The sequence below is a fragment of the Myotis lucifugus genome, unplaced genomic scaffold, assembly GCF_000147115.1.
Source record: "Myotis lucifugus unplaced genomic scaffold, Myoluc2.0 scaffold_30, whole genome shotgun sequence".
In the NCBI taxonomy this organism is placed as follows: Eukaryota; Metazoa; Chordata; class Mammalia; order Chiroptera; family Vespertilionidae; genus Myotis; species Myotis lucifugus.
Genome location: NW_005871078.1, coordinates 197,095 through 211,126, shown reverse-complemented (window position 1 = coordinate 211,126; position 14,032 = coordinate 197,095). Strand labels below are relative to the sequence as shown.

Sequence of the window (14,032 nt, the reverse complement as noted above, 5' to 3'; positions counted from 1 at the left end):
TCCGACTCCATGGGCCGGCCAGCATGGCTCAGTGGTTGAGCTTTGACCTATGAATCAGGAGGTCATGGTTAAATTCCTGGTCAGGGCATGTGCCCAGGTTGTGGGCTCAATTTCTTCTCTCTCATCATTGATGTTTCCATCTCTCTCTCCCTCTCCCTTCCTCTCTGAAATCAATAAAATATATTTTAAAAAATATATATTCCACTATGAGGAAGCAAGAATATAAGCAGGAAGACCACACAGGAGGCTAGGGCAGTAATCCAGATGAAGGATGGTGATGGCTTGGACCAGAGAAGTAGCAGCAAGAAAAATAAAAGCTGTCAGAGTTTTTATATAAAAACTAGAGGCCCGGTTAATGTAATTCATGCACTCAGGGGTGGGGGAGTCCCTCAGCCTGGCCTGCGCCCTCTCGCAGTCTGAGAGCCCTTGGGGGATGTCCCACTGGCAGTCAGACATCTTTAGTGCTGCTGCCAACTTTCCTGCCACTAGAGCTGCGCTTGCCAGCCTTGAGCCCAGCTTCTGGCTGAGCAGCCCTCCCTCTGTGGGAGCACAGTGACCACCAGGGGACAGCTCCTGCATTTAGTGTCTGCCCCCTGGTGGTCAGTGTGCATCATAATGACCAGTCGTTCTGCAGTTCGATCAATTTGCATATTAGCCTTTTATTATATAGGATACCAATGATACAGTGAGGTGGTTGTTTTAATAGAGGATGCTAAGAGAGCAAAGAGAAAGTAACAATAATTCCACCAAAGGAAAGATTTGTAGTCAAAGTGTTATCTTAGCTAAGTCCTGAATGACATGTAAAAGCTCATCTGGAAAAAGAACCAGAAGAACCCAGAGAAGGTACCTGGCAGGGAGCTGGTAGTTGTCAGGAGAAATACAGAGCATGATCCTTTCCCTAGAGAACTGACAGTCTCAGAAGGAGGGCAAGACAGCAAATCACTTAAAAACCAGAGGCCCAGGTGCCACTTGCATAAAAATTAACAGAGGAACATTGGACTGCAGAAATAAACAATAATGTCAGCAAGACACTCAAGAAAAGGAGCCAAAGAAGTGGCAGGAAATGTAGGGAAAGTGAGTCCAATTCAGAAAGGGCTCACAGGACCACCCAACGGTTCTGTCAACATTGCACTGTCCCTTAACCGCCATGCAAGGTTCCCAAAAATCCTACCCTCCACCACCAGCTCCCACCAACAGACCACACCAGTACCTTGCCAAGAATTCCAAGATCACTCTGACAGGTACATCAACTGTGTTGTTTGTTTCTTAAAATATCTAACATTTCTCCCCGTAACATATACTCAAAATCTAAGGTAAATTTTAATATGCTTGAAAAGTAATGTGTTGGGCGGCTACAGAGGAGCTACACTCCGAATTTCCTGTTGTTGCTTTTCTCTCTGCTCCTCCCCAATTCTGAAACTGTGATAGAAGGGCAGATTATACTCCTTCCTCTCCGAATTGGCCACTCATTCTCATCCTTCTCTACCCAAATCCGAATATCCCCTTCTCCCCAAAACCAAAACACAAAAATAGAACAGAAGATGCTTCAGGGCCAGTTTCTCCCCTGCTCCAGTTTACCCTCACCTGTCCTCCCCTTGTCACATGAAAGTTACCTTCCCTTTGCTTCTCAAAAAAAATCCACCATTACTGCCTGGGAGCCCCTAAAAAAATGCAAGTGGGCATGACCTGGTGCTAATTCCAAAATAAAAACAATATTTAAAATATAGTAAATGTTTAGTAAATGTTAGGCACAGTTTTATTCATGTAATCTACACATCAATCCTAAGAAGCAGTACTGTTGTTTTCTCAGTTGAAGGGGGGATCAGTAACAACATCAAGTTCACACAACTAGTGAACAAAGGAGACAAGATCTGAACCCAAGATGTCTCATTCTGAGGTCCACACTCCTATTACTGCACATCAATATAAACTTAGAATTACCTCCATCACTTATTTCCCTTTGTCTACATCTGTAGAGAGTGACCTTTCGAGCAATGGTTTACTGTCCTCATTCTAACTCTTCCCTCTGTAGGGAGAGACCCAAGGTCGCCAGGGTTCCCCATACCTTCCCCAGAATGAAGACTGTTAGCAGAGGTGCCATCAAGAACAACCCAAAGTATATCTGGCCAAGTGCCCAGATCCTGGAAGCTGGCCAAATGAGAAAGGGAAGAGTCGTGCTCCATCATTTTTCCCAGCATCTCTCTCCCTAATTCTTTTTAATTAGTGGTCAATACTCGAGTTTCAATGAATATGAGTTTATACAGTGAAGCAAAAGCTACCATTAAAAATATATCCACTAACAAACTGTTTGCTTATAAAATGAGTTTCTACATAGACTGGCATCTATCTCTTCAATGTAAATTTTAAACTGAATCCCAGCAAAAGACGAACATTCTCATGAAGCCAATAAAATCATTATAAGAGAAGTGCTCAAATGAAACACAAAGACTCTAACTTATGATGATCTAATGCAGGTACGTAAATTTTAAACATGAAAAATTAAAAATTGTATAAGAATTATGCATATCTCAAAACAATGATTTCACATGGAAGGGTTAAGACAGAGTTCTCAGGTATTTTTGCAAAAACAAACAAGAATACCCAGCACTTGATTTTACCCTATTTCTTCTTATAATTAGCTCAAGATAATTATCTACATTTTGTCATCTATAGACTAGAACATTTAATTTTCATATTTTCTAGTTTCACTCTTAAGATAAAATCCCAAATTTTGGGTACTTTTTTACCCCTGTAATAATTTATGTAGATATCTTCCTTCTTCCATTACACTTTGGGTCCCATCCTTACACACAGAAGTAGTGTAACAAATACTTTATAAGTTGAAGTAAAATCAACAGGAAATATCACACCATAATGCCTTAATGTCTAATACCTAAGTTATCAGTTAGCAGGTATTAAATTATGAACAAATAATAATGAGAATGGGAAAGAGAATAGATGTCTGCAAGAATGAGTTCTGGGACCAGCATGAGGAGAATGAGCTGAGGTGGGGGCAGAGGGAGAGATAAAGCCAAAGAAAGGCAGGGGTCCTTCATTTCAGCTGCTATCCAGGGTGCACCTCAGCCATGACTTACAAAGTTGTCTACTTGCCAGAGCCCGTCAATATTGCTCCAGCTCCTCCCAAATCAAGCCTAGTTGGCATCCTGCAGAGATCCCTGGCACGTTTTTAAAAAACTATATTAATTTGAGAGAGAGAGAGAGAGAGAGAGAGAGAGAGAGAGAGAGAGAGAGAGACATCAATTTGTTGTTCCACTTATTTATGCTTTCATTGGTTGCTTCTTGTAAGTGCTCCAACCAGAGATTGAACCCACAACCTTGGAGAATTGGGACAACACTCCAACCAACTGAGCTACCCAACCAGGGCCCTGGCACTTTGACAGGAGACTTCTAGTTATGCTTGCCTCTGTCCGTAATTATGACTACCACACTCACTGGGTGCCAAACATCAAGTTAAGTGCTATCCATTCTACTTCCAAAATATTCATGCTTTCTAATTTTTCCCCTTCCACCTCACCTCTGGATTAACCTTTGGGAGGGGGGTTATATTTTTGAAATAAGAATTCAATAAAAAGACCCAGCAGTTGATTATACTCTCTTTGTTCTCAGCATGAGCTCATAGTTAAATGATGACAGGAATCCCTTAAAGACTCAGAATTTAGTATGAAGATTCTGACTTTACGTGGAAGAAACCATTGTAAGCCCCAAATGACTAGGAAAACTTTAATTCAGTAGTTCAAATTTCTAACCACTCTACAAATACACTCTCATGAATAGTTGTGGAGGACTGAAAAAAAAGTTTAATTCAGTTACAAACAAATGAATGTCAATGTTTAACATATATACTAGTTACCTATTGCTGCTATAAAAAATCACCACAAACTTAATGGCTAAATCAACATAAATTTATTATCTTGCAGTACTGGAGGTCAGAAGTTTAAAATTAATCTCATTAGGCTAAAATCTAGATGACTGTAAGGCTACGTCCCTTCTGGAGGTACTAGGGTAAAACCTATTTTCTTGCTTTTTATAGCTTCTAGAGGCTGCCTACATTCCTTGGCTCATGACCACCTTCCAATTTCAAAGTCAGAATGACCAGTCTAGTCTTTCTCATTGTACCACATTGTATCACACTGACACTGACTCTTCTGCCTCCCTCCTCCATATTTAAAGGTCCCTGTAATTACATGGGCCCCATCCAGATAATCCAGGACAATCTCCATATTTTAAAGTCAGCTGATAACAAACTCAATTATTTCTACAACCTTCATCCCTCCCTTGCCACACAACATATTTATAGGTTCTGAGGATTCAGTACGTGGACAGTTGGAGGACCATTATTCAGCCTACCTGTCTGTCCTTTACCCCAAAGATTCACTTCCACCCCACATGCAAAATACATTCACTCTATCCAAGTCCCCAGAAGTCTCAACCCATTAGATATCAACTCAAAGTTTAAATCTGGTCTCTGAGTTCTTATCAATTCAAAAGGCCCAAATTTCATCATCTAAATTGGGTATAAATAAGGCTTTGGGTATAATCCCTTCTGAGGCACAATTCCTCTCTGTGAAACTCAAGAAACAAGTTATCTTCCCTAGCCGGTTTGGCTCAGTGGATAGAGTGTCAGCCTGCGGACTGAAGGGTCCCAGGTTCAATTCTGGTCAAGGGCATGTACCTTGGTTGCGGACATATCCCCGGTGGGGGGGGGGGGGGGGTGTGGGAGGCAGCTGAACCAAGTTTCTCTCTCATTGAGGGTTCCCAATCTCTATCTCTCTCCCTTCCTCTCTGTAAAAAAATCAATAAAATATATTTTTAAAAAAAAAAAGAAAAAAGGTATCTTCCCCCCAAAAAGAATGGGGGGAAAAAAATAGGGGAAGGTATAGACATTGCCGGTCCAAAAAGGGAAAAAATAGAAGTTAGAAAATTAGACACTGGACCCATGCGAATTTGAAAAACCAGCCAGGAAAACTGCATTTGGTGTTCAAAGTCCAGGAATAATCTTCTGTGATTCTTGTCTCCACCTTCTGGGCTCTTGGCTCTGCCTTCTGGATTCTCAGTTCTGCCCTCTGATTCAGTGTTATTTTTTAGTACAGGTGGCACATGCTTGCAGTTGAGTACGTAAATCAGCCTGTTTTTTGCTCATAAAATTGTTGGAATCTAACAACCTTTTTTTATTATATCCCCTCATTTCCCCTTTCAGGAAGAGCCAGGAGTGTTTTGCTGATATAATATTCTCGAGAACCTTGTGGGTCTCCCACGTGTGTCATGGAGATTTCCTCCACTAGAAAAGAGCCTCTCTGTCAGAATGACTACCATCAATAAATCAACAAACAAGTGCTGATGAGGATGTGGAGAAAAGGGCAAGCTCGTGCACTGTTGGAGAGAATGTAGATGGGTGCAGCGACTGTGGAAAGCAGTATGGGGTTACTTCAAAAAATTAAAACTGGAACTGCCTTATAACTCAGCAATTCCACTTCTGGGAATTGATCCAAAGAAAGCCAAAACACCAATCAGAAAGAATATATGCACCTCCATGTTCATTGCAGTGTTATTTACAATAGCCAAGATTTGGAAGCAGCCCAAGTGTCCATCAGTAAATGAGTGGATAAAAAAGCTGTGGTACATTTACCAAATGGAACACTATTCAGCCATAAAAAAGAAGGAAGTCTTACCCTTTGCGACAGCTCAAGGGCATGTACCTGGGTTTCGGGCACATCCCCCAGTGGGGGGTGTGCAGGAGGCAGCTGATTGATGTTTCTCTCTCATCGATGTTTCTAACTCTCTCTCTCCCTTCCTCTCTGTAAAAAATCAATAAAATATATTTTTTTAAAAAAGCTGTGGTACATTTACCAAATGGAATACTACTCAGCCATAAAAAAGAAGGAAGTCTTACCCTTTGCGACAGCATGGATCTGGAGAGCATTGTGCTAAATGAAATAAACCAGAGAAAGACAAGTGCCATATGATCTCACTAATATGTGGAATCTAATCAACAAAATGAACTAACATGACTCATAGGTAGAGAACAGATGACAACTGTCGGGGACCAGGGGGAGGGACTGAGCAAAAAAGAGAGAAAAAAACTCATGGACACAGACGATAGTGTGGTGACTGCCAGGGGAAGGGGGGATGTGGGGAGAGGTGGATGAGGGCACAGGGGGCATAAATGGTGATGGACAAAGACTTGACTTGGGCTGGTGAACGTACAATACAGTGTACAAATGATGTGTTGTAGAATTGTGCACTTGAAACCTGTATACTTTTGTTAACCAGTGCCACCCAATAAATTCACTAAAAAGAAAAGAAAGAAAAAAAGAGGCTCTTCTACAGACAATTCCTGGATAAATCCATCTCTATTACTGGCTTCTGCTGAGATATTTGAGGTAATCCATGAGCCGCAGGTTCAATTTCTTAAAAGAGCCCTCTATGTGACTAAATATTTTGACCTTATTTCTGAGGTACTAGCAAAAGGATTTCCACCTACACCATTAGCTTCCTCTCTAGGGCAGGCTCTCCTGACAGTGAGTCTTCTAACTTTAGCATCTTTTCAATCTGGATAGGCTGAGAATTTCTCAAATATCAAGTCTGGTTCCTTAACATTTCTTCCCCCAATTTATCTCTTTCCTCGCGCATTTTACTATGAGCAGAAAAAAAAAACCTTCAAAACTCTGCATATATATCAGTTCAGCTAAATATCTAAATTCATTGTTTACAAGTTTGCTTTCCACATAACCTCAAGACACAATTCAGCTAAGTTTTCTGCCATTATCTAACAAGGATTCCCTTCCAATAACATGTTCCTCATGACTATCTGAGCCTTCACTGGCAGTGCCTTTAATGTTCATATTTCTACCAATAGTCTGTTCATGATAATTTAGGTATTCTCTAAGGCAGCGGTTCTCAACCTGTGGGTCGCGACCATCAGAAAACACATATAGCATATCAGGTATTTACATTATGATTCATAACAGTAGCAAAATTAGTTATTAAGTAGCAACGAAAATAATTTTATGGTTGGGGGTCACCACAACATGAGGAACTGTATTAAAGGGTCGCGGCATTAGGAAGGTTGAGAACCACTGCTAAGGTGACTTCGTTTTTTCTCTACCATACTGTTCATTTTCTTCTGAGTCTTCACCAATATCCACATTTTTCTATTAAGAATCTATTTCATAAAATATAGGCTTTTTCTATCATGTTCTAGCCTATGCCAAATGTCCAAACTCCAAGCCACTTCCACATTTTTAGGTATTTCTTACAGCTGCCCCCATTTCCATGTATCAAAATCTGTACTGGCTTCCTATTATTCCTATAACAAATCACCACAAACTTAGTGGCTTGAATCAATACACACTTCTCTCACAGTTCTGGAGATCGGAAGTTTAAAGTGAATCTCACTGGGCTAAAATCAAGGTGTTCAGCAGTGCTGTGTTCCTTCCGGACACTCTAAGGGGAAATCCATCTTCTTGCCTTTTCCAGCTTCTCAGACTGCCCACATTCTGTGGCCTATGGCCCACTTTTATCTTCAAAGCCAGCAATGGCGGGTGTGGTCATTCTCTCATTGCATCCCTCTTCTATCTCCTCTTCCAGGTTTAAAGGATCTTTGTGGTTACCTGATACCTACCCAGATATTCCTGGATAGTTTCCTTATCCTAAGGTCAGCTGGTTAGCAACCTTAATCCTATGAGCAACCTTAATTCCACACTGACATGTAACATGACATTTCTCCAGTTTCTAGGATTAGGATGTGCACATATTTGAGGGACCATTATTCTGCCCACCCTAATATATCTCTGTATAATGACAATTTTTATTACTCTATATAAAGATGACCTAGCATGTAACCTGGTCCCTGATTTCTTCATTTGCTTCATTTCATATCACAACCCATATGTTTCCACTACTCTTGATTTCTTCCTTTTTCTCAAATGCGCCATGCTTATTCCAGAATTTCTGCTCATGCTATTTCATTGCCTTTGTTACTCTTCCTCTCTGAATCTCCACAGATCCCCTTTCCAGATTACTTTTATTTATCCTTCAGCTATCTGCCTAAATTACTCTTCTTCAAAGACTGGATCCTGTGACTCCCTACATGGAAATGTAGAGTCCCATTACACCCTTTTATGGGACTTCATATCATTTTTACTTTTATTTTACTTCATATCATTTTTCTTAATGATGATTAAATTATCTGTGTGCTTGTTTGTGTAATGACTATCTCAAGCCACTATGAAAACAAAGTTCTCACTTCTTCATTTGTTATATGCCTAACACGTAGAAGAATAGTAATTATACAACAAAATTTATTTGGATGAATGAACAGGTCTCCTTTAATCAACATAACAACATTAATTTTATAATTGAGGATAAAAACTCAGAGAAATTAAGTAATTTCACCATAGTAAAACAGGAAATGAGATTCCACTTGGGTCAGTCTGGTTTCTGAGTCTGTCTCTTAGTTATTGTGTTATTTTATTATATTGGGGACAATAAGTATTATCCCTAAATTCATATGGGCTCACTAACCATCATACTGAAGACAAATATTGTCACTCACTTTCCTTAATGCAGTTACCTTTGTCAATGGCCCACCACCAAATGCCCAATTTCACTCTTGTTTTCATATATTGGCATAAGAGTTGACTTGTGAACATATTTTCCTTTGAATGCATATATAATAAAGTAAAACTATCAAGTAATAGTAGATTCATATTGCACAACAAGTTACAAAAATTATTTATAGTTTCAAAAAGTACTGAATTACAGTCCTAGCCAGTGTGGATAAGTGGTTAGAGCAGTGATGGCGAACCTATGACATGCGTGTCAGAGGTGACACGCGAACTCATTTTTTTAGTTGATTTTTCTTTGTTAAATGGCATTTAAATATATAAAATAAATATCAAAAGTATAAGTCTTTGTTTTACTATGGTTGCAAATATCAAAAAATTTCTATATGTGACACGGCACCAGAGTTAAGTTAGGGTTTTTCAAAATGCTGACACGCCGAGCTCAAAAGGTTCGCCATCACTGGGTTAGAGCATTGGCCCATGCCCCTAAGGGTCACAGGTTCAATCCCTGCACTGGTGGGGGTGCGTGTGGAAGGCAACCAATGGATGTGTCTCTCTCACATCAATGTTTCCCTCTCTCTCCTCTCTCCCTTCTCTCTCTCTCTCTCTTCCCCTCCCTCCCTTCATTCCACTCTTTCTAAAAATAAATGGAAAAAATATCCTCAGGTGAGAATTAACAGAAAACAAACAAAAAGTACTGAATTGCAAGAATCTTAAAAATTGCTAAAGAGAATAATGAAGTAGGCAGAAGGAGAAGCAATATTTAATGAGCAAAAATCACTGGGAAACTATACATTGAAATTATTTTAAAGCTAAGAACAAAAGAAAACAGTTACACCACTGCAGGAAAAATTTGATGGCTCAAAATCTGTTTCACCTATTTAAAACATATCTGATAACTCAAAGTAACTTATCTGATAGGTTTATTTGAAATCTGAGGACATCTCACAGGTTTTGTAATTTGTTACTATTCTTGCTATGCCATTTACACACTATACAAAAAGATCTGCAGCACTCGCAATTGACTATAAATTGAATCCGTAAAATCTTCAGAGTCTGAAAGCTTTTGTCTCTCTAAAATCCACAGAATCCCAGTGAAGCAGTAGGAGGGAGTCAAAACTGATTTCTTAAAAATAGTTTCCACATTCTAATAACAGGAAAAAAAATGTTTCCAAAGTAACTATGGAGTAAGGCCAAAGGTCTACCTGCTGTCTATTTCAGAATCTAAATCTCAGAATAAAAGAAATCAGTAGAATATAATCAGTACATCAGGAATACATGCCTACTGAGAACATGGCAGGCAGCAAATACTTGCTGATTGATTGGCTATATGAAATAAAGTTCATCATTTGGCAGGAAATGAAATTTTACCTCTTCAAATCTCATACACAGTATTTGTTAGGCATTTACTCTAAAGCAGAAATTTTCAAATGGTGTGCCACAGAGCACACTGGTGTGCCACAAAAATTTTTAAACCATACCTAACTTTTTAGTCTGGGGTACTCACCTCTTTTTCCTTAGACTGTCAAATTATAAAAAAAAAAAAAATTAAAGACAACAGCCAACACAAAAATAACCATCTGGTGTGAATGAATCAAAATTGTACCTACTCTTTTTATCAGGTCAGCAAAGAATATATTTTTGGTGTGGTGCAGAATTTTAGTAATTAGCTTATGTGTGCCATGAAAAGAAAAAGGTTGAAAATTGCTGCTCTAAATATTGGACTTGGTACCAACAAGGAAACAAAAATAGCCAATTCATCAATGTGCACTGTATATAGTTACTATGAACAATTAAAAGAACATATATTTCATGAGATTTATGTATTTGCGATATAATGCCAAACTTGAAGAGCTGGCAATCTAAATAAAAATGAATAGTAAACATTCCTTTAAAAAATGAATCATGATTAATTAAAAATAAATAAATAAATAAATGAATCATGAAAAGACATTGATCCCTTGAAACTGTTTCTTAGAAATTGTCTAATTGTCTAGCATGAGGACATAAAATGCCCAGTCCTGGAGGTTTGTATTTGTGACAGCTCAGACTCTCTTCAGAAGAAAGTATGAAGAACACTAATATAATTTAAAGCAGTGGTTCTCAACCTTCTGGCCCTTTAAATACAGTTCCTCATGTTGTGACCCAACCATAAAATTATTTTCGTTGCTACTTCATAACTGTAATGTTGCTACTGTTATGAATCATAATATAAATATCTGATATGCAGGATGGTCTTAGGCGACCCCTGTGAAAGGGTCGTTCGACTGCCAAAGGGGTCGCGACCCACAGGTTGAGAACCGCTGATAAATTTTAAAGGACCTTTGAAAAATTTAAGGCACTTAAACACCTCTTTTTAATAGGAGCTTTAGCTTCTGTAAACTCCCCAGTTACACAAATAAGCAGTCCTGAAATAACTTTCTATTGTGTTCACAAGAATTTAAAAGCAGTCATAAAAAAAAAGAAAGAAAGGAAAAGGAAAAGAAGCTTAACCCTAATGACACTTCTATTTTACTCTGAATTTTTCTAACAGTCTGGTTTTATTTCCTTTATTAGATTTAGTCATTATTCTTAAATGACTAAATATACCCCCAACCCAAAAACAGACCTTTAAGTAATAAAAATAAATAAGTAAAATATAATTTTATTATATTTGTCACAGAAACATTTAGTGCGCTCACCCTAATGAAAAAAAATACATTTTTATTTCTTATAAGTAAACTTGTTTTAAATAAATGCAACACATGTCAATTTCCTCCTCCTTCAACTATAAGCTTTGGTGTTACTGTCCATGGTGACACTTACTGGCTGTATCAGGCAATAGCACCACCACGGAAACACGGGGGTTTTTTTATGCCTATTTCTTGGTGGCAGATTTGCTGAAGTGGTTTTATTTTGCATATCTAACTCTTTAGGAATTATGAGTTACACTTCTTTTGAAGTCATGGCACCAAAATCACAAAAGAAAAAATCTAGGTGGAGTGAGGAAGGGAGAAGACACTTTAGTCAGCCCACCAGATATGTTACACCAAACTCCATTTCTCCTTTGCCTTCATCTCTCCTTCACCATCTGAAACTAATCTTTCTGAATGTGGTTAGCCACCTTTTAGAAACTCTTATTACAGCATCTTTCCACAAATCCAGCAATGGTCTAAAGCTTCAGTAAATCAAAGTCCGAGGCTTGATGCATTGGAATTTGCTTCTGACTATACAACACAATTAAATAGAGTTTAAATGTAGACACGTGTGCCAATGCCTCGTAACTTCAAAAAAAAAGTTTTAAAATCCTAAGTATACAAGTAATGGTGATGCCGGTATACTTTTGAATTAGCACACATTTGAAATATTTTCCAAGTAATTGTTAAGAAATAGTATTCCCTGTCTCTTGTCATTGGTGAAGAAGGAAAAATCATGATCTTCCAATGAGGAATCTTGTCCCAGATATATTGTTTGTGATGCACAATAGATAAAGCTACTGGGAGGTATTCGTGTCTCCAGAAAGCTACCCACATGAAGAAATTCCTCCCAACCAGGTACCATTGTACCTGAAACTTTCAGAGAGCAGTGTCTTAACTACGATTAAGCTATCCTCCTTCCTACCTAAATCAATTTTACCCAAATGAGGCATTTGTGTTATAATTCATTGTTCCCCAGACTCTAAAATCTACCATCTGCCATTGGAGTTTCTGTACAGTAATTAAGGCACTATCCATTAGAACTGGCAAGAGTACAAAGTAAGGGGGGGGGGGGCGGGAGGCGAGAAAAACCAAGCCATTTAAAAAGAGATGGAAGGTGTGTGTATTTCACACTGACCCCTCCACATCTCAGCTCAGATCCTATCGCCCATGAGGCGGCACAGAGGAGTGGTCAGGCCACTCCCGGGCTTATCTGAACTAAACCTGCACAAGGATTCAGCAAGCTCTTCATACCTTGAAAGAGAAAGGCTTTCGTCCCATTATGCAGCCCGGGGACCTGGCGCACTCCGGTCGTGGACTCCCCAAGTTCTAACTCTGTTAAGACGTCAATCTGCAGGGAAGGGTCCACACCAAGCCCCCAAACTGGTGGCAGTGGGAGTGGGAGGAGGAAAGAAAGAGAAAGCTCCATCAAAATGCATGCCTCTTCCTCCAGGGCAGCAAAGAACCGCGTCTGGAAAACATTGGGAACTGGGGAGAGGCGGCTCCCTCCTGGCCGCGCGGAGAGCCTTACCTGAGACCAGCAGCCACGCTTTAAATAGCGGCGCACCCCGTCCCATTTCCCTGACCTACTTCAAACCCCTCTGGGTGCAAAGTTCCCCTGGGGCCCCTAGACCCTGGACTAGGGGTGTGACCTGCCCTTCCGTCTCCAAGACAAGCACAGAGAAAACCCAAATCCACAGCCGCCCCCTCTGCCAGGCTTCCCACTCCAGACCTACTTGGGGCGGAGGAAAAGCCAGGCGTCTGTCCCCAGTCAACTGGGGCCAACCCTTCCCTCCGCCGCCCAGCGCTGGGGCCACTCACCTGCTCCGAGACCCAGGATCAAACAGAAGGTTCTCAGTAAGACCCGAGACTCCATGGCGTGGATCTGCTCAGTCCATCGTCCCCCTCTTAATAAAAATAAAAATAAAAATTGAAGCAGTCCTTGGAATCAAGCGGGAAAATAGCGTTTGTCTCTCCAGCCGCTGCCTCGGATTTACAGATTAGTAGGATTAGTACGGTTTGGTTGCCTAAAACAGAAAAGGGAGGACCCCCTGGCACGTGAAGAACTTGGACCCTCCAAGCTCACACCGTTCCCACACGCAGCGCCCAGGCAGCGGGCCGGCTGGGAGGGGGCCCAGAGCAGGGGGAGACTTGCCCGGAGGCTGCTTTGCGGGGAAATTAGCTCCTGAGCCGGAATAAAGGCAGCAGAAGGCACGCACACCCGGAAGGAGGGAGGCGGCCCCCCAAAAAGCCTAGGATGGGGCAGCCCCGCACCCGCCCGTCTTCCCAGCGCCCAAACCTGTTGTAAAGACAGAGACAATGGAGAGAGCACAGAAGACGCTCGGCGGAGAGACAGCTCCTCTGGGGAGGGCGGGGCGGGACCTCGGAGGCGGGGAGAGGAGGAGGAGGGAGGGACCGCCGAGGGCGAGGCCCGGCGCTGTGCGTCCCTCTCCCGCACCCGGCTCCTAGGTTTCCAAGACCCATCTAGCCAGCCCCAGAGTGGCTGCAGCTCCCACCCTCCTCCCTTACTCCCTGGCTGACCTGGGCAAAGCCAGCCTCCTCTCGGGATGGAAAGATCTACATGCAAGGTGCTAAGTTGATGGGTGGTCTTTCCTCTTACCCCTTGATTTCGGGCGCTTGTCTTGAAAGACAGAGAGAAAGGACCAACAGCACAGCGGGCAAGACTAGGAGAGACACTCGCCCGCCCTGTAGGCAAAGGAAAGAAAAGCCCACGAAGGATCTTGCGCGGGGCTCCCGAGCAGCCCGGGGCGC

At 41.1% G+C, this 14,032-nt stretch overlaps 1 protein-coding gene across 4 annotated transcripts in view; it reads right to left on the bottom strand.

Moving 5' to 3' along the window:
* NELL2 (neural EGFL like 2) overlaps positions 1 to 13,737 on the bottom strand; it is a 330,775-nt gene extending 317,038 nt beyond the window's left edge. Inside the window, exons 1-4 of one of the 4 annotated variants that reach the window (XM_023752261.1) lie at positions 13,560 to 13,581; positions 13,082 to 13,167; positions 12,792 to 12,924; positions 12,515 to 12,643 (exon numbers count right to left, since the gene is read on the bottom strand). In XM_023752261.1, coding sequence (XP_023608029.1) covers positions 12,515 to 12,643; positions 12,792 to 12,837 — 175 coding nt within the window. In that variant the 5' untranslated portion in view covers positions 12,838 to 12,924; positions 13,082 to 13,167; positions 13,560 to 13,581. Of the gene's footprint in view, positions 1 to 12,514; positions 12,644 to 12,791; positions 12,947 to 13,081 lie in introns of those variants that run through there. The other 3 variants (XM_006086713.3, XM_023752259.1, XM_023752260.1) reach the window with 3 other exon arrangements.
* Between the last annotated feature and the right edge of the window lie 295 nt (positions 13,738 to 14,032).